Source organism: Argopecten irradians, chromosome 3 (assembly GCF_041381155.1).
Source record: "Argopecten irradians isolate NY chromosome 3, Ai_NY, whole genome shotgun sequence".
NCBI classification, from domain to species: Eukaryota; Metazoa; Mollusca; class Bivalvia; order Pectinida; family Pectinidae; genus Argopecten; species Argopecten irradians.
The window spans coordinates 28,163,710-28,184,647 of NC_091136.1; the positions used below are offsets into that span (position 1 = coordinate 28,163,710).

At 34.4% G+C, this 20,938-nt stretch overlaps 1 protein-coding gene across 6 annotated transcripts in view; it reads right to left on the reverse strand.

Moving 5' to 3' along the window:
• Positions 1–3,009: 3,009 nt before the first annotated feature.
• The window catches only part of LOC138318091 (echinoderm microtubule-associated protein-like 2), a 32,417-nt gene continuing 14,488 nt past the window's right edge, over positions 3,010–20,938 (reverse strand). For 4 of the 6 annotated variants that reach the window (XM_069260186.1, XM_069260185.1, XM_069260190.1 and 1 more), the window contains 19 exons: positions 19,336–19,383; positions 16,806–16,831; positions 15,318–15,444; positions 14,794–14,943; positions 14,175–14,247; positions 13,396–13,443; positions 12,270–12,371; positions 11,431–11,532; positions 11,081–11,215; positions 10,344–10,443; positions 9,708–9,865; positions 9,240–9,365; positions 8,241–8,372; positions 7,829–7,985; positions 7,369–7,466; positions 7,094–7,181; positions 6,633–6,728; positions 6,170–6,300; positions 3,010–5,726 (listed from right to left, as the gene is read on the reverse strand). In XM_069260186.1, coding sequence (XP_069116287.1) covers positions 5,601–5,726; positions 6,170–6,300; positions 6,633–6,728; positions 7,094–7,181; positions 7,369–7,466; positions 7,829–7,985; positions 8,241–8,372; positions 9,240–9,365; positions 9,708–9,865; positions 10,344–10,443; positions 11,081–11,215; positions 11,431–11,532; positions 12,270–12,371; positions 13,396–13,443; positions 14,175–14,247; positions 14,794–14,943; positions 15,318–15,444; positions 16,806–16,831; positions 19,336–19,383 — 2,023 coding nt within the window. In that variant the 3' untranslated portion in view covers positions 3,010–5,600. The remainder of the gene's footprint in view (positions 5,727–6,169; positions 6,301–6,632; positions 6,729–7,093; positions 7,182–7,368; positions 7,467–7,828; positions 7,986–8,240; positions 8,373–9,239; positions 9,366–9,707; positions 9,866–10,343; positions 10,444–11,080; positions 11,216–11,430; positions 11,533–12,269; positions 12,372–13,395; positions 13,444–14,174; positions 14,248–14,793; positions 14,944–15,317; positions 15,445–16,805; positions 16,832–19,335; positions 19,384–20,938) is intronic. The other 2 variants (XM_069260188.1, XM_069260187.1) reach the window with 2 other exon arrangements.

Sequence of the window (20,938 nt, forward strand, 5' to 3'; positions counted from 1 at the left end):
AGAATGGTCGCCGTCATCTTGATATTAGATTTACCCGAAAAATATCAACAGTTGGTAGGGACCATGTCATGATCATTTCATGAAAGTTTCAGCTAAATCGCACTGGTAGAACTTTAGAAGAAGTTCAAAATGTGTTTTGAAGATGGCCGCTGTGGTGGCCATCTTGGATTTCGGATCCACCCGAAAAATTACAGCACTTGGTTGGATCAGGATCAATTTCAGGCAAGTTTTGGCTCAATCTCACCAGTAGTACTTGAGATGTTTAAAATGCGAAAAGTTTACAAACGGTTGAAACTTGATGATTTGATAGATATAACCTCAAAATAGCAATGCTATTATGCATAGTACTATATTCCTAAGGCATTAAGGGCAGTGCTAGTCTGCCCTTCTCATGGATATAAGGCAGTGCCAAGCCTGCTCTCCTAAGGAATATAAGTCAGTGTCAAGTCTGCTCTCCTACGGAATATAAGTCAGTGCCAAGTCTGCTCTCCTAAGGAATGTAAGGCAGTGCCATGTCTACTCTCCTAAGGAATATAAGGCAGTGCCAAGTCTGCTCTCCTAAGGAATATAAGGCAGTGCCAAGTCTGCTCTCCTAAGGAATATAAGGCAGTGCCAAGTCTGCTCTCCTAAGGAATATAAGGCAGTGCCAAGTCTGCTCTCCTAAGGAATATAAGGCAGTGCCAAGTCCGCTCTCCTAAGGAATATAAGGCAGTGCCAAGTCTACTCTCCTAAGGCAGTGCCAAGTCTGTTCTCCTGAAGAATATAAGGCAGTGCCAAGTCTGTTCTCCTGAAGAATATAAGGCAGTGCCAAGTCTGCTCTCCTAAAGAATATAAGGCAGTGCCAAGTCTGCTCTCCTAAAGAATATAAGGCAGTGCCAAAGCTGCTCTCCTAAAGAATATAAGGCAGTGCCAAGTCTGCTCTCCTAAAGAATATAAGGCAGTGCCAAATCTGCTCTCTTAAAGAATATAAGGCAGTGCCAAGTCTGCTCTCCTAAGGAATATAAGGCAGTGCCAAGTCTGCTCTCCTAAGGAATACAAGGACATAGTCATTCAGATCCCCCACCAATGGAGATATCAAAGCTGAAGTAAGTTTGATTGTGGAGACTTATGTGTATGAAAAAAAACAGGAAAAGGGAAGTTGAGCTAAAGAAAGATGGAGTATAATTCAAGTAGAGCGGGGCTGCAATTGTTGAATTATGTATACAGCCTTGACATTTATATTAGACTATATACACAAAGATGGGTGGAGTTTTGCAAAGTAACATTTACCATTTAACATGATATTCTCAGCAATGTTTCCATGGTAACGGAAAAAGTGCAAAAAATGAAAACCTAGAAATAGCAAAAGGCACTACTAGACCATAAAAAGAATGTGTCTATGAAGTTTCGTAGAAATATCTCTGCTGGTTTTAGAGTTATGCTCCGGAAATGAACCTGCTGCAAAAATATGATATTTTCAGCAATGTTTCTATGGTTACAGAAAAAAGCACAAACAGTGAAAACCTAAAAATAGCAAAAGGCACTACAAGACCATAAGAACAATGTGTCTATGAAGTTTCATGGAAATATCTCTGCTGGTTTTAGAGTTGTGCTCCGGAAACGATTCTTACACAAAAATCTGCCATTTTCAGCAATGTTTCCATGGTTACAGAAAAAAGTACAAAAAGTGAAAACCTTAAAATAGCAAAAGGCACTACTAGACCATAAGACTAATGTGCCTATGGAGTTCCGTGCATATATCTCAACCAGTTTTCCAGTTATGCTGCGGAATCGAACCTGTTACAAAAATATGATATTTTCAGCAATGTTTCCATGGTTACGGAAAAAGTGCAAAAAATGAAAACCTAAAAATAGCAAAAGGCTCTACTAGACCATAAGAACAATGTGTCTATGAAGTTTCATGGAAATATCTCTGCTGGTTTTAGAGTTGTGCTTCGGAAACGATTCTTACACAAAAATCTGCCATTTCAGCAATGTTTCCAAGGTTACAGAAAAAAGTACAAAAAGTGAAAACCTTAAAATAGCAAAAGGCACTACTAGACCATAAGACCAATGTGTCTATGAAGTTTCGTGGAAATATCTCTTCTAGTTTTAGAGTTATGCTCCGGAAACGAACCTGGTACAAAAATATGATATTTTCAGCAATGTTTCCATGGTTACAGAAAAAATGCAAAAAATGAAAACCTAAAAATAGCAAAAGGCACTACTAGACCAAAAGACCAATGTGTGTATGAAGTTTCGTGGAAATATCTCTACTGGTTTTAGAGTTAATCATTCGTACGGACGGACAGACGGACGGACGGAACCCATTTGTATATCCCCCACCAACTTCGTTGGGCGTTGGATAATAAGGCAGTGCAGTGCCAAGTCTGCTCTCCTAAGGAATATAAGGCAGTGCCAAGTCTGCTCTCCTAAGGAATATAAGGCAGTGCCAAGTCTGCTCTCCCAAGGAATATAAGGCAGTGCCAAGTCTGCTCTCCGAGGAATATAACACAGCGCTAAGTCTGCTCTCCCAAGGAACATAAGGCAGTGCCAAGTCTGCTCTCCTAAGGCAGTGCCAAGTCTGCTCTCCTAAGGAATATAAGGCAGTGCCAAGTCTAAGGAATATAAGGCAGTGCCAAATCTGCTGTCCAAAAAAACTGGGACAATGCTCCCTGTGAACTTTGCAGCAAAATACCTAATAGGAGGTATGCCGTTATTTCATTCAAGAATATCTACCAAATCTGAGCTACAATGGGAATTTGGCAATATGCATCCAATATGCAAGTCTTCTCACTGTAGAATGTCAACAACATAGAGGCAAGTCTGTCTATAGTGATAAAATCTAATGATATCTTCTAGCTGGCATATCAAATGAAACTTACAACAACAGTATCAGACTTAAGGAGACCAACATGGCGGAAAGTTGACAAGCAAATGTTGACTTTATTGGATATATATTTATCATGTGGAAGTAATTGTCAATGGACAAGGCACAGGAAGTGTAACAAATAATATTAAAATCTTCAATAGAAATGAAAATTTTATTAAGTCTAGTAATAATTATTAAATATGGTGTACAATATAGAAAGATGAATGTAATAAATCAGTTTATCTGTATAAATCTATAGTGTAAACAGTACAAATACTGATTCACCTTAACAGGTAACAAATCATATATCAACAAAATAAATCACAAGTCGCCACCAACACCAGTATCCACGATACAACACAGGTCTGTATCTGCCCCGATTACTCCAAACAAACTAAAAGTCAAAAACGGACTTACGTTTTTTTTTTTTACAACTGAGTTAACCAAAGAGAATACTCAATATTATTTCTTTTGAGAGAACAGGGCAAGGTCTATTATTACTGGTATGTCGACAACTAATTACATAAAGGGTTACACAAAGAAATAAATATACCCAGGGTAATGGAATCATTTACTTCACATATTCACCTTTAGATTAAACACAATTTGTATTATGGCTAATTGTTATGCTTTTATTAATGTTGTTTCTTCATTTCTTTAACAGTTACAATAACAAAAGATATTAAAGATATACACCAGCAGTATATGATAATCTCTTTGTCACCCCTATCCGAGTATATGGTCCCTGTTAACACCCAAAGGATAGATAAGTTATGTTCTATTTCAAACTCCTTAAACAGCAAGAATAGTCAATTTTCTGTTAAAATGCCAGTACAGTGTATAATATGTAACTTGCAGTTTTGTTTTCTTCTAAGAAAACTTATTTGAACAACTTCTTTAACAGAATACACATTGAAGAAAATAAAGCATGATTTGTGTATCTATATATGCTTAAAAGCACAGCTCATATTCATCTTCCTCAAAGCAAATCAAATCATGGAAATAAACCAGGAGAGAATGCTAAGAAATATACATAAATGGTAGGGTTAAGAAATAAGTTTGAATGTGTGAGTTTGATAATCGTACTAAGCATTAACTGAAAAAGATTCACAAAGGGGAATATAATATTGTACATCTAGAAGCTCAGCTAATTAAATCATCAAAGCACTTGGCATAACTCTACAGTTGTCACTGAACGACACTTCCACAGGAATCCGAGTTAATAGGCTACAGCAGTTGAGGATTTCTTGCTGCAGTACATGGTGACATGTAGATGAGTATCTTTCCTGATGTTTTGGACGAGTCCTGTAGTAATAAGGCCACAGTTTTCAGGACTTATTGCTTACATTAACATGATTAAGTTCCTTGGCAGTGCACCTTCACTAGCCAAGGGTTATGATTAGTCTAGAGTAGGCAGATTGTAACCCTTGGATAGTAAACTAAATGGCAGTGATGTTCCATAGGGCCAAATAGTTGGCCAAATATAGTTTAGCATTTCATTGAAAAAGACAAATGCTGTAGGAAAAGGATTATGTTTTTACAAAACAGCTTGACAAAAACATCACCAAGAAATATCACACAAAAAAAAAAAAACATATATTATGATAGTCAAAATTTTACAATACATTCAGACACTGATTAAACAACCTGATTTACATTAAGTTTCACACACTGCACACAACAAAGAAAACAAGTTAAATATATTGTATATTAAGGAAAACAATAGAAAACTTAACCTGTCTGTCAGAGAATACAAAAACAGTAACATCATAAAGAAAAGAAGTGTATCTTTTCAAAAAGCCCGCTCCGAGATATACGTAGTTGCTATAGTTCCTTGCACTGCCATATAAAACTTGAACAAACAACTCTTAACATAAGTATGGATATGAATCAACAAAGAGGTTATAAGTGTATTAAATTTAATAATTTGAAAATAATTAAATGTCATATACATGCAAATGGATTATTAAATAAACACTTAATTCAAACTACTTATATCAAGGCAAGTTTCCACTGCCGGGCAATCATATCAAGAAATAGCTGAACTTCACTATAGTAATAGATATTACAATATTTATGTATGATCTAGTTATAAAAAAACCTTTTCTATTATGATACCATATGATACTAAGTGTCACACTATAGTTGCCATTCAATGGCTTTAATTACATGTACATTCATTTCTTAAAACACACAATGTTATCACTCCTCCTACTTTACAATCATATCAGGTTTTACAAACACAGATTGGTATTCAGGTTTATTTGAAATGATTGCTACTATACTGAACACATTCTGTAAATTAAGATTATCTATCTGCTTGAATCAATTTTCAATTATGTATCTGACATTCAATCTTCTTCATCCTTTTCCAGGTAATCCAACACAACAAAAGCCTTGATTATCTCCCCTTTCTATAAGGCCTACAATTGCCCTATTCAATGATTATGGTTTCTAACTTAGAATATGATGGTTGTCTAGGTTACTGTAATACTGAGAAAATCACTATGTATTTTGTGTACCCTGTGTGTCTACTCGTCCACACCCTGCTGCTAATATTACTAAACTGTACTCAACGATTACAAATAGTCCATCAAAAACAACATAAGTCATAAAGATTTGATCCTGCACTCATAGTCATTGGGAAATTTTTATACATGTCCTTCTTAGCTAGACGTTTGTCCCCAGTCCATGGTCTCTTTATCAAACTAGTTATTTGCTGTAAATATTATGGCTGTTCCTTGACCATTCACACAACTTCCCACTGTAGAATGCTCATGTCACGTCCTCCGGTTGAGATCAGGCGCGAGTCATCATGCAGGAAGTTCACACTGGTCACATGACTACTATGACCTCCATACATGTTGCCTTTAGTCTGAAAATCAAGCAAAATGTTAGGTTTTATCATAAAATTCAGAAGAAAAAATATGAATCTAGACAATTTTTGCTTAATAGTCTAGAAATAAAACAAAATGTTTTAATGTTTTATTACAAAATTCTGAAGTAATAATACAAATCAAGACAAAGATATATTACTATAAATCACCATCAGCATTCACCTTGGTTATAAATATTTAGTGCTATTTTCATTCAAAATTGTGTGCTATATTGCAATTTGTTTTTTCTCTCGTGGGCATCTTGTGATCACCTCATACAGTAACATGTTACACTAGTACATAACTATTCTTTTTGTCCAAAATTCTAAAGAGATATTCGCCTACTGTAACATTATATCCACACATTACATACAAATATTTATTTTTATCTCTTCACTTTCCATGTAAATATATCTATCTGAATTCAGACTAGACTACCTACCTTGGGTTGACAGGCTGGGTATCTGTACAGGTTGACCTTGCCAAAGTCGTCAGCACTGGCCACTAGATGGCTCTTACTGGAGCGGCAGCAATTGTTAACATCTGTACCATCAGCATCATCTGGCCAAATACCTACACCACAAAATCCTCACAGTAGTACAGGGGTTTAATTACACAATTCTACCTACAGTTTCATTTTTCTTTTGAAATTATCAATAAATCTTACAAGTTTTTATCATTAAACACTAGTTCAGTATTTCAATATGATGCTAGAAGTCTTAGTTCTGTGATAGATGGTACATATTCCAAAGATTTCATGCAAATAAAGTTTGAAAAATGTTGTTCAGATGCATATTGAATAGTGAAACCACGAATCAAACTTACCATGGTAGGATTTAAAGGAAACATCTTACAAAGCTATGTACAAAAAGTATGTTATACACAATTAGTGACCATCCACATACCAGCAGTATTGAAGCTGAGAGTACAGTTCTGTGTGGCCCATTCTACATCTCTCAGGGAGGAGGCTGAAGTCACTTGCTTACAGGATGGAACTGCCCCTGGAAAGCACAAGGATACCCATCAAACCAGAATCAGAATAACATTAGTTCTTAGTCAAGAATATGAAGGATACACATAAAACCAGAATCAGAATATCAATTCTTAGTCATTTTCATTTTTATGCTAAAGTGATTTTTTTCCAGATCACTGGTTTTTTCTTTGTAAGGTATTCAACTAAACGTCAAATTAATACAGGTTCTTAACCAGAAATAGCATGGCTTCGACAGCCACAGCACTTTAATCCTTACAAGCACATCTAGCTATAGGAACCAGCAATTGATTTTCAAACTTTTATTTCTGTACCTGATAATTAAACACAGATCTAGACAAACTTACACATGACATGCACTAATGATCTACTTACAGTATAGGACCTCGTAATCACCAGAATTGCTGACCAAATTCTGACCATCCACTGACCAGTCAATGTGTGTAATAAAGCTGCTGTGTCCCTGAAATACAAGGAAAATATTTTTTAAATCTCCAACATCTATATAGTGATGAGGTTTATGTTGAAATCTAAGTACATGCATCATTTTTCCTCAAACCATTGATTTAGTGTTCTAAGATCGTTTACGGGTTAATTACTACCTGAAGATGAAAGCAGAGACAGATTACATCAGTAATTTCAATACATACCTGGCACCTGCCGATCCTGTTGTAGCGCTGTCCATCGTCAAGAACTTCATATATGTACACATAGTTGTCACGGGAACCAAGTGCCAAGTACCCCCCATCTGTATATGAACAGAGTAAATATTCAGACAACAGACATTTGTAAATGATCAACATTCAAAGGATGCAGACCATCTTCATTTAGTTTTGATTTTTGTTGGAAGTTACATTAATACAAACCAGAAATACAAGGAGATGTCAAGAGCAAAAGTAAGAACAGTATTTTACAGCTGTATCTTTAATCTTGTCGTTTGAGTCTTGTAAATAATCAAATTATCATGAACAGTTATTTTCTCTTCATTCTCTCCTTAAGATTCTATACAAGGTGTTGAACCAGACTTACTTCATGGAAACAGACATCTTCCATACCAATTTGACAAGTTCATATGGAAACAAACATTTCTATAAATGTGACACTACTGACCTGGTGAGAACAGCAGGCATTCTATCTGTTCATTGCCATCAGTGTGTGTGCTGACAATCTCGTGTGTGCTGAGGTCAAGGACATACCAACGTCCAGTTTCTGTACCAATGGCTGCCAGGTTACCATTGGGGTTGATGGAGCATGAGTGAGCTGGGTCCTATTGGTGGAAATACTCAGGAGTTATAAATTAAACCTCATTTTGAATACTCTGATACAAAGCATATCAACAATAACAATTGCTGGATGTTGAGCAAGAATTCCAATTTACACAAGATTTTTACACTGTATTGATATCCTACATAATTGGATAAAAAGGTTACATCAAGTATTTGTCTATGAAATTTCATTTGAATTCTGTGTCATTTTATCTCTACAGTAAAATAGCCTCCTAAGTTTGGAGTGTTCTACATACTGCCACTTCCTTGGTCCACACCACAGATCGGTCGAGGCTGTCCCACAAGCGGACCTGTTTGTCTGATCCACAGGTCAGGAACTGTTTCTGGGTAGGATGAACAGCTAGGCCCCACAACTCATCCATATGGCCCTGTAATGAAATACAGACACTATAGGAACAGTTCATTAATCTAATGTATTCTTGGTTTTATGTTTTGCCACATGAACAATCACAGTTATTTTAACAAATGATTCTCTTTCAGTAGCTGATGGCTATGTCACTCAACAACATACAGCTGGTGTATACAATGTTATCCATTTGGGAAACATCATATTTAGCAGATAGGTTGACTTTTCTATGCTGAGGAGGTGATGAATCATTCTAACCAACATAGCTAATTTTTGAGAAACGACATCAATCAATCTCCCTATGTACATAAAAACAGTTCATCTACGAGGTTCTTTCAGAACTTATATATGTACTATAGGCAAAAACAAGTCCTGCTTGGTCAGAATGGTCTTAAAAAGATCGGTCCATCATCACCAACTAAGGTTAAATTGACCATGGTGACCCTACCTGTACAACAGGTTCAAGTTTGAGGTCAATGGTTTCTAGTTACCATGGTCACCTACCTGTACAACAGGTTCAAGTTTGAGGTCAATGATTCTAGTTATCATGGTTACCTACATGTACAACAGGTTCAAGTTTGAGGTCAATGGTTCTAGTTACCATGGTCACCTACCTGTACAACATGTTCAAGTTTGAGGTCAATGGTTCTAGTTACCATGGTCACCTACCTGTACAACAGGTTCAAGTTTGAGGTCAATGGTTCTAGTTACCATGGTCACCTACCTGTACAACAGGTTCAAGTTTGAGGTCAATGGTTCTAGTTACCATGGTCACCTACCTGTACAACAGGTTCAAGTTTGAGGTCAATGGTTCTAGTTACCATGGTCACCTACCTGTACAACAGGTTCAAGTTTGAGGTCAATGGTTCTAGTTACCATGGTCACCTACCTGTACAACAGGTTCAAGTTTGAGGTCAATGGTTCCCTGTAGGATACAGTTTCTAGTGGTTCCCACCAACACCATGCCTCCTTTACCTTGGCTCAACATTCTTACACCACCAAACACTTCGGGCACCTTTAAACAAATCATTGGGAGTTTCAATACTCAAGCTGTAAAGTAGAACTGCTTCCAGTAACTTCTTTCAGTGTCAAGTTGTAATTCACTATTTCTGCAAAAATGTTATCAAGAATGTTTCTGGCAAACTTTCATTGAAATTAGAAGAAGCAATACAAAGGAAGAGTTGAAAGAACAACAAACAGACAAATTATACTGTGCCATTACCCTTAATGAGCTTATCAGTAAATGTTTCAACAGTAAGCAACTTATATTCAGATAAATAAATCATGTTGGTGAGCTGTGTTCTTAAAGATCAACTAATGAATCAAAACCTTTCTAATCATTTCAACCATCACTTGCCTCAGTTTCCACCCCTGTGGCTTTGTAGTTGTTGTCCCATTGAATGATTTTGCGATCCTTTCCACCCCCTGACACCAAACATCCATTTTTCATGACACACAAAGAGAACACACCTCCCTCGTGGCTGCCTGTCAATGCCTGGGTGATCCTGTTGGTTCCTGTAGGATGAATGTCAAGAGAACACACCTCCCTCGTGGCTGCCTGTCAATGCCTGGGTGATCCTGTTGGTTCCTGTAGGATGAATGTCAAGAATGATAGGTACATATATATAAACCTCGTTTTTAATATTTGTTAACAAATTGTGTCCATCTGCCTTGTAGGAATGGTGGTATTTAGAAATGATATTTATTATTTACTATATTACCTGAAGTTAAAAAGTTAAAGTTATCTAAACACTTTTAACTTAATTATTCATACTAGCATGTTACATACATGCCAAATATCTGGTCTATGAACCTATTACTATTTACAATTTTTTTTAAAAAGATCTTAGCCTATTTGACCATTAGTGAAGGTCAAGGTCATTTATTTGAATAAACTTGGTAATCCATCGTGCAGGTACCTACTAGTTAAATATCAGACCTTTGGCCTTTCGGGTCAGGATCATTCCTATTGTTTTGTCACTTCTGAACTCACCTTTGCCCCATATAAAGATGTTCCCATTGGAGTCACCAGTGATCACTTCACCACTATCAGCAAATGCCAGACACAACACATATTTTGGTTTTTCATGTTTCTGTCAAAAGGTATTCATATCATTTTGAATGAAAACAGCCTATCAAAAATTTGAGCAAAGTCACAAAGTGATAACAGTTAAAGATGCTCCACCACTGACAAATGGTATTTTTTCACTATCAAAAACAGGAGCAGACAATTTTATATTTTTATTCAGTTACAAAAGTTACTTAATTTACACCATTACCACCATTGAAAAGTTTGAGCTTCTAATTTTACTCTAAGTTAAAAATATAATAAATAATTAATTGCATCCCGAAAAAATTCTGTGGCACTTTATCCTATATGGAATGAAGTACTGATTGCGCATGTACCAAAGGCAAAATGAATTATTTTATATTATTTTTTGTGTTGATTAGATATATATATATACACGATTAAACACCAAGTATTTTTCATATGATGAATATCGTTTATGTTCTGTCGGCAGTGAAGCATCTTTTATGAGTCAATCCTCTCCTTATTTAAATTTTTCTCCCCATGAAAAATTTAAACTTTCTTAATCATTTAGATAGCATTTAAGCTAGCTTTCTAAGTTTCAAATAACTATTTTCCCAAAATGTATTGCTCAATAAAATACAGTAAATATTCTACCATGGAAACTTTTGACAGCAATCCACAGATAGTAACTTGCTTACATCAAAAATGCCTTGTTTTCTGGCCAAAGTGCCACCCTCCAATGTCCAGAAGTTGATCTGTCCCTTCCCACAGGAAATAATGGAGTTTTTCTCTGATGGATGGAACTCAACAGCCAGAACAGGTTCAGTGGAACTCTGGAACACAAGATTTTACAAATATATTAGATTGTAGTAAAACAGACTAAATAGTTACATTCGCATCACTTGACAAGGCATTGATATATTCGACTCAGATATAGGTAATTACTTATAATTAGAAGGCATTATCCTAATATATATCAAATCCACATGTAGATGACCTCTGACATTGAAAGTAAATTGTTATTTGTTGGTGCAATCTGAAAACTGACCTTGGTTTCTGTGATACGGCGGGGAGTATCACGATTGATGTCCCAAACTGATATCACATGCTCATTAGCATCGTCCACAGCAACAAGATGATGGCCACCATCCTAGAGTAAGAAATATAAGACCTTATTGATAATGGCATCAATAATCTTCACAAGATGTTAACTGATAAGTGATACATTCTGAATGAAGTGAAACATCAGCTTCCTTGATTCAAAAAGTGAATCTCTATAAGCTCCAGTTTTCTCCCATGCAATCAAACAGCAAGTAGACAAATTATCATTATCACTGCATTGTAGTGGGTTAAGGACATACCCTTACTATTAAGTTTTTATTGGAGAACTGAATATTGTCATGGTGTACCCTACAACTTTTTACCAATATAGGACGGACTCTGTCTTTAAGAATGATATTGATAAGATCATGATTCGCTTAAAGATGCTCCACCGCCGACAAATGGTGTTTTTTCTCTATCAAAAACAGGAGCAGACGATTTAGTATTTTTCTTCAGTTACAAAAGTTACTTACTTTACACCATTACCAACATTGAAAAGTTTGAGCTTCTAATTTTACTTCAAGTTAAAAATATGAAAAATAATTAATTGCATCCCGAAAAAAATCTGTGGCACTATATCCTATATGGAATGAAGTACTGATTGCGCATGCACCAAAGGCAAAATGAGTTATTTTATATTATTTTTTGTGTTAATTAGACATATACATACACGATAAAACGTCAATTATTGTTCAAATAATGAAGATCATTTATGCTCTGTCGGCGGTGGAGCATCTTTAAATGAAAATTGTTGATCTGATGATGAATGTAGGAAATCAAAATTACCAGTTTTGAGAAGGAGATGCAGCACACGGCACGGTCAAACTCTCCTACCCCAACAACATGGATTGTGTTCAGGCTGACGGAGTCCCAGACACGAACGTGGGGCTGAAACAGGCAGACACAAGATCACAATGGCTGAATAAAACTCCTTGCTCTCCACAGTTCAACATTATGATAGAATATACTTCATTACAGGAGTAGAGAGTAAATGTACTATATATACATGCACTATAACTATAAAATATGGACCTGTAGTTTTGATTTACAATCAAAGATATATAGTGATATGCTTACGAATTGGTTTACAGGTATACAATATACATTGTATTTCACAACACCCTATATAGAGCACAAGTTGCTGTATACAAAAATATAATGGCTATGTATTTTAAATGCAAGTACATATCACATCTACAAGTAAATAAATATATATGCACATACTGTATTTGTTATAAATTGTGAAGTGGTAACATATACTCCCTCACTAGATATACATGTATCGTATACAAAATAAACAAACTATGTATCAAAATTCAATTTGATCAAATAACTGTTAATCAAACAGAAGTTACATTGACTTATCCCTGAAACATACTTTGTGCTGACTTTGCTTGGTGCAATATTTGCAGAAAAACAGATAAAAATCAAGCAACAATATGATGATTATAGTTTGTACGAGAAGTAAATAGAACAAATTAGACTGAAAATATCATTCGATAGGTAGGAATGCATTGGTACATAAAATGACTTGGAAATTTCAATCATCATACAAGAAAGATACATGTGTAACAGGAGGAATGAATGATATTCACATACTAATAGCGACCTTAATGTATATGACTTTCTGCTCTTTCTCTTTAGGGTTACATGATTATTATCATAATTATTCAGTTGCATAATTCTGCTAAAAGGTATGGTAACATAAAGTACAAAAAATAAATTTTGAAATAAGTCTCCTCTCAACACAGACACAAAAAGGTAAAAAAGCTAGATCACACATTTTCTTCGAAATAATGACCCCAACATTTAAACCAATCAGGGTTCTAGTAATATCTTTTAAGAAATGAATAATTTAACATGTTATACTCCCAGGTCTAGTTCAGCGTGTCACAGCTATACACCAACTTACCCAATGATCACGATCTTCAACAGGTATTTCTGTCTTTTTACCAAATTTCTTCAAACATGCAGGAAAATAGTACAAAAGATAAAGCAAAATAAAACACCATCAAGTGATAAGTCAATAAAATGGAAATAGAACCACCCAGGGTCCTTAAATTTCATGTAAAAACATAACATATACAGTGACCATGCTCTGTAAACTTATAGGCACAAGGAAATCTGAGTGAACCTTATCCCAAGTAAAAAGTGCTAAACGTGCAGTAATAATGAAAGCAAGATCCATATAGTTATCTATTTCAATATTTTATACTTCTAATAATGCTTATAATAGCATGCATGTGTATAGGTAAAAGTATAAGATTATAGAGGAGGAAATGTAGCGACCAGGCCGAAGCTTGAACCCAGATGCTCTACCAATTAGCTATCTGGTCGCTGATGTTCGACCCAGTTCACTACATGTCCACATCCATGTAAGTTCATACAGATATGCTTGATTGGCATAGAATTAAGTTCCATGTTGATACTCTGATAGAAGTCTCTGTGTTGCATACTTATACTGATCTTAATCATTATCAATTAACATTGAAAAGAAGCTGACTGTGAAAATCAAATACATAAAGCAATTAAAATTAACATTGCCAAAAATAACAACATGAAGTGTAAAAAAAGTTTTAAACAATTTCAATTTGGGATTAAAGCACCACACACAAGCTTCTACAATATTTAAACAATACCAGGTAAAAAAAAAAGAAAATATCATAATTAAGTGATGACAGAGTTACCTACCTTGCCTTCCACACGACTGTGGCCAGCAACCTGTCCAGATGCTACCTTAATCTTGTCTGGGTGAATTGCCAAACTATCAACAAAACGTTAATGAATCTTAACTTCAAGAGTATAAGTTAAAACTATTCTTTTTTGTTTCATTTAAAGGAAATACAAAGGTATATCTTGAATATGATAGACATCATATCTTTCTTATTATATAGTACTTACTCAAACAAGGCAATTGATCAAACAACTAGGTCTTCATTGAAAGACATCATAGTTTTGAATCTCTAGTAATTATTAAATTTATAACGTCTCAATTCAAGAAATAACTTGGCTGGTCCTGACATACAGTTAAAGATCAATCCACTTTATTTGTTGAACATAACTAGTAATTAGTGGTATTTGCTCTTAGTAGATTAGAGTTACCTCCCTTGCGTGTAGGTATCCATTGTGACATCATTATTTTGTGAGTAAAACTCTCATTGTTTTCTCTGAAAACTCATGACACTTGAAAACACATATTCTGTGGGTGAAACTTGTTTTCTATGAAACAATGTTAACATGATGATGTTACAATCAATCCCATCAGTTAGGACAGATAACTCTGTAATATGACAGAATACTGTCCTCCTACCATTTGACATCGTCTGTGTGACCAAGGTAGTGTCTTTGTGTGTTCTCCTCGATGTTGTGAAGTACAACAACAGCTGCAGAGAAGTACACCATCTCCCCTGTAGGCAGGTAGTACAGATTGGAACGACAGTCCCGTCCACGGTAACCATAGCTACTAACGTCAAGGAACAACAAACAAAAACAACACAAAAATTCTAATAAGATATATATACATGTACATATCTAAAACCCAAACTAGTATTTCAAGCAAATTTAACAAATTTTGAAACCTAATGACATATGATACCATGTTAGTACCTGGAATTTTGTTTTCTTCTTCAAGACAATTAGACCAAATCAGAAAATATGGGATGATGGTTTTAGACGTATGACAACATAAGTTGTAGAAAACTTAATAAATAAAGAATTATATATCGTATACTCTACTAGACAGATGATCTTTTTATTCTCTTACATTTGTCAGTTTAGAGGATTTATTCTGAAAACATCACGTTTTTTTCATCATATACGTGACATAAAGGATACACCCATTCGAGGCGGAGTTTCTCATCAGGAGCATCACCAGCCTTGGAGATGTCATAGTCAGGGAGTGAACTAGGACTGTATAGATTTACTGGACGGCCACGCAGGTAGATCTTCAGGTACCCTTCCTCTGTAGAAGTTAAATGAAAATTGTCAACAGTAAGATTAATAGTAACTCTAGTAGCATAAATCTTTGTAGATGGCTTGTATTGTTACCAAACTAAGCTATTCTGCAATTTTCCTTAGCGCTCTGAGTTTCCCAATTACCCCATGCATATCACTCTTTGAAGTTTTCATACATCTATCTATAAAGCCTATTGACTGCACTGATTTAGAAAAATAAAATCTAAAAAAAAAAACCCACACAAATTAACATTAAGTAGGTATATGTTTTTTCATATTTTTTTCTACTTATTTCTGTTTATCGCTCTAGCTGTAAGCCTTGATACAATGCACATGTATTTACTTTCAACAATCTCTAAAAGTTGCTAAGAATTTACGTTGAAGACAGATCAGAGCAAACCTGCATGCATCATTTAACTGCAAGGACGCACATCGATTTTTACAAAAAGAAATAAAGTACTCGGTATTGTACACATATGCAAAACCTCTTATGTCAATATGTACAGTTAATTAAAACAATTCATTAACCACAAAATTCAGTTTGACATCAAGCTATGTTTACTAATGAGACACTTTAGAATAGAGTAAACAATATGAAATATTATAGTCAAAGAATATTAGCTGAAAAAGATATTGGGCAGAAAACAATCATATAGAAGTAAACCGAACTCTGACACCAAAAACGGATGGGAGAAAATTATAGAGACATAGTTATAAACTATAAGGAATGATTTGTTATGCACCAGAACAGAATACAGTGTAAGTTGTTTATATCTTCCACATGATGCAGAATCTTGTCAAACAGGAAAGGGGCTTAACTCAGTTAAATAAGACCGCAGGTAAATGTTGTTTAAAAGAGGTTTAAAGGGCAATATCTGTTTCTTTTCAATCAAAGTTTCAATGCAAGAGAATGAGAACGAACAGACAGATCTAATATAGCCTGGAAGATAAAAGTTGAATGTTTTTATAATCAGTATTTTGGCAATATATAAACCTTCACCTTAACACTTACCATTTACTGAGTAAGGTTAAAATAGAGAGGCAAACCAATCAATATATTGTTTCAATCACAGGGAAATAATAAATTTGCAACATGCCAATCCTGAATAACTGATGACTTATTTTACCATTTTTTTTTATTACCAAAATGTTTGTCTTTATATTCAATCTGTAAAAAGACTTTTCAAAATTCACATAACAAAGGTTCAAAATTGTGAGATTTCCTTTATCAATTTTCAAATTTGTAATAATATTATTAAATTGGATCATTAATAAATTTGGGCCACCGTGATAGAGAAAATAAATATGGTAATTTGAGTAAATATTGAAATGGATGCCATAAAACAATTATAACCCTAATAGACTTACCACTGTTCCATGCTGGCTCTTTGGCACTGAAACATAAAAGTCAAAACAAAATAAATATCACTGTTTATTTTCCCACTTAATGATAATTTAACAGGCTAACATGAACAGAAGCATTCACTAACATTACAACAACAGTGTTACTTTACAAACAAACATGTATCATGATACACATGCATTATATTTCACATTCTGTAACACCAGTGATGGCATGCTGCCATATCAGATACCTATATAGTGAACAGGATATAGGTTTATTGTAAATCTATACCTATATGTCAATATCATTAAAACAAGTTATTCCCATGGCAATTCTATCTCTCATTCCATATATCATCTAAATGTGAATGCAAGTCCAATAGATATAATCTAAAACTCACTCCATGATACATGGTACTAAATGATTATACCTACATTTGACAATATGATATTCTATTTGAAAACAAAAATTCTGAAGTTTATTCAATGTGCACTAAAACCATACTACACCACTGCAAGTTTGAAGTTAAAAAAATGAAAACTATTAAAAAATTCACAAAACCAGATTAGGAGATCCCACATTTGTAAAACAGGGCAATCAATCTTACCGAGTTTGGGAAGAAGAAAATCTCCAAACACTGACAAAGAAAAATTCCCAAACATTATGTGACGAAAGGGGAAAAATAAAGGATTGAAGGGATTCATTTATTAGAAATTTAAATCTACATTACCAATAAATACCATTACATGTACTTAATCCATCAACTACAGTGCCAAGGAAACCAAGAAGACACCATTTTCCAAAGTATTTTTTTTTTTTATATAAAAGTATCTAGAATTGAAATATAAAGTTAACAGGTATGAATTTTTTAATGTACATTGTAGATCTATATTTGCATCTTAATGTTTAGCATTACCAAAATATGTTTTCACAAATGGCTTGGACACTAAAACACTTCTAGCTATTATTGTACAGAAAATTATATGTACAATGTAGTTGCTAATACTTTGATGTTCACAGCTGACACTAATCAATGATAGGGATAGTTTATAACTAGGGATAGGTTATAATTAATTCATAGTTAACTTGCTAATTTCTAACAGTTTCTGCTACAAACTACAGACTGGAATTACACAATACCTGATAATAAATTAATAAATCAAATAAGTACAATCAACTACATGTATATATGCAACTAGGATCAATTACATTGGTATTGTAGCTGTTCAGGGAATTTTTTAAAAGGCAATACTTTATTTAATAGCTCCCAAATCAATAATTAAGTACTGTTACTGTATTATATCATACTAGAATACTGTTGTTTTCACCCTTTTCTGAACATGTTTATGAAAGCTTACAAGAGTAACTGTAGTTCACAGGTCTAGTGCTTCCATAACAAAACGGGTACCAACAGAACAACTATTTATTACTAAACTAATAAACCCATCTATTTGACTTCATATCCTAGCATGCTATAAGGGCTTTAAATTGGATCTGTCCCTGAACAGGCAGTTCTAAATATATATGATGCAAGGGCAATAACTCTAAATATTCCCAATTGTACATCACAGCCCTACTTAATCAGACAGATACTAATGTACTCATGTAGCTTAAGCAGACTGCACATCCTGCTAAAGGGGATCAGCTTTTTACTATTATTTTAAAGTTGTAAAATATTCTTTGATAATAATGTGATCTAATGGAAATGTACTGATTACATATCAAAAACTGAGGAAATACAAAACTTATTTTCTAAGCAATCATTCATCTTCAAGATCAATCTTCTAGCATCTAATGAGGTTGAATTTAAAATGATATATGAATGGGGTTAGAAGACATGAAATGGAATACCAAACTACAGAATGATGATCTAATTATGGTATAAGCTAATTTCATTTTCTAATGGTATATATACACAGTAAAAGGTAACCTGGAATATATGACACTCTGCAAGAAGAATATATAAAGGGAAAAAAAAGGTATCCTTTGATTTGATTCAAGCAAAAACTCTACATATGGATTATGTATAAATCTGTTTTTGGCAAGGAGATATATATATGGGTCATGGTTGGCGATTTGCTCCTATGGAACTGCGGCAGATTCTGTCTATAGTGCACTAATGCAATGTATTGAAAATTAAATAAGTATCAATCTAAGAATGAGAACCTGAATGGCTGGATAGTGAGGAATGGACAGGTCATTACGCATTTAACTAAAATTGCTATTTCAACAATAACAGCAAAAGGATCCAGTCAAAATGGAAAACAATGGTAAAATGAAGAATTATAGCATTATTGATAAAGGTTGAAAACAGGAAATAATGTATATTTGTAATGGGGACAATGCAAAAATGGATTTGAAATTTAAGCTAGCCAGCCATTGAAGGTTTGCCACCACCTAAATTTGGTGGCATGCTCTCAAGAATAGGAGCTAGGCTCCCAACAGCACACAAACAGCAAGAATGCAACGGTCTTGGGTTAGCAATAAGCCGAAAGATTAGCAGTATCATTATAACTGTGCTCCAAAGAAGAGACAAGGTCACATAGTGTTTACCCTCGATGATTTGACCGCAACAGCAAGCTGCTCTGGGAAACGCTACGTCTAAAACAGCAAAATAATTCACATACATCTAACACTGCAAACCAAGAAAATTCATTCATAGAAGTTTTAAAAGAAAAGAAGTGTTTAATTCTCATCATATCAGCATTGCAGGATTACAATCTGAAAACAAAGTCATCAATACATCTGTCAAAACAAAAATCAAATCAGCATAACTGTACACTTTCTGTTTTCATATTAATCAACAGTAATTAGGAAAACACTTTTCTTAAGTACCTAGTAAAGATTAGCATTGCCAATGAAAAACAAAGATGAAAGGGAAGCATGCACATTGAAACAATTTCTAGTATCTTCAAAATGGTATATAATATAGGTAAGAGAATAGATATATGGCCGTATAATAACCACAAAATCTCAGGATTTATGATTCATAAAGACAGGTAGAACTGATTTGTTTATTTAAGACAACGTTAAAACACATTAATCCCAGCCCCTGTGCATAAAATATGGACTCTCTGCTCTGGGGAGCTCCAGCCACTTCAGGTAGTTATCCACAAGTACCATTGCATAATTAATGACCTATCATAAACTTCACATTACCTGTGTTGGTAGGTATATTATCTTAGTTTTACCTATCATTATATATCAATACATATATAGTGCATATATAGCCACAGACATGTACCTGGATATGCACTGTACCTGGATATGCTATCTGCTTGAAATGCTATAGAATATAAGATTTACCTGGAAACATATACCTGTATACCTGTTATTAGTCAGTAGGTGATGAAATTAAATTTCTGTACAGAATGTTTTATAACTACAATGCAAGCATTTGGCTATTGCTGAATGATGACCAGCAAAATATTTTCAGAAAGCACAAGACATCCCTAAAAATCTGATCTGTCCACAAAAAGGCAAAAATGTCTTGATTGATCATGACAATACTGCAGGTTTTTGACACATTTAACCGAAGTTTATTGTACAAAAGCATTACAACCCTGAGGAGAGCAACGAATAATATCAGACAATCATATATTTACCTCATATAACTTCATATCACTATCTAATAATCACAATGGAAGGTTTTTTTGGTGATATTACTAGGCAAATGTCTTCATCAAAAGCAATTTCTGATCTTTCTTTGTCTTTTATTTTAAAAAATCAGTATTTCTAAAGGGAGATTTTAAAACACATTATTCGTAAACCAATATCTAAAATACATGTACTTCCTACTAACAATTTTATGTCACTAATCAGAAATGAAAACCACCTAAAACCAATGTATATAAAAATGGAAGATACTGAGGCACATATTACCGTTTTTAATGTTAACCTTATAAGGGCAAGTACTGGGTACATGGATTAAGTAGGCACATGATAGACCTGCAGCCTATTACGTTTATAGAGAGCAGTAATAGATCTGAGATATATAACTTGCTGTGGGGGATGAGAATGTTACATGTAGCTGATTTGAAGGAAGAGGTGGCTACTAAGGGCAACAGTTGGCACAAAGAAACATTGTTAATAATTAAAGGCTAACTCTATTGGACTGCTCCTGGTGTTTATCTGGACATGCGATACCGCAATACCA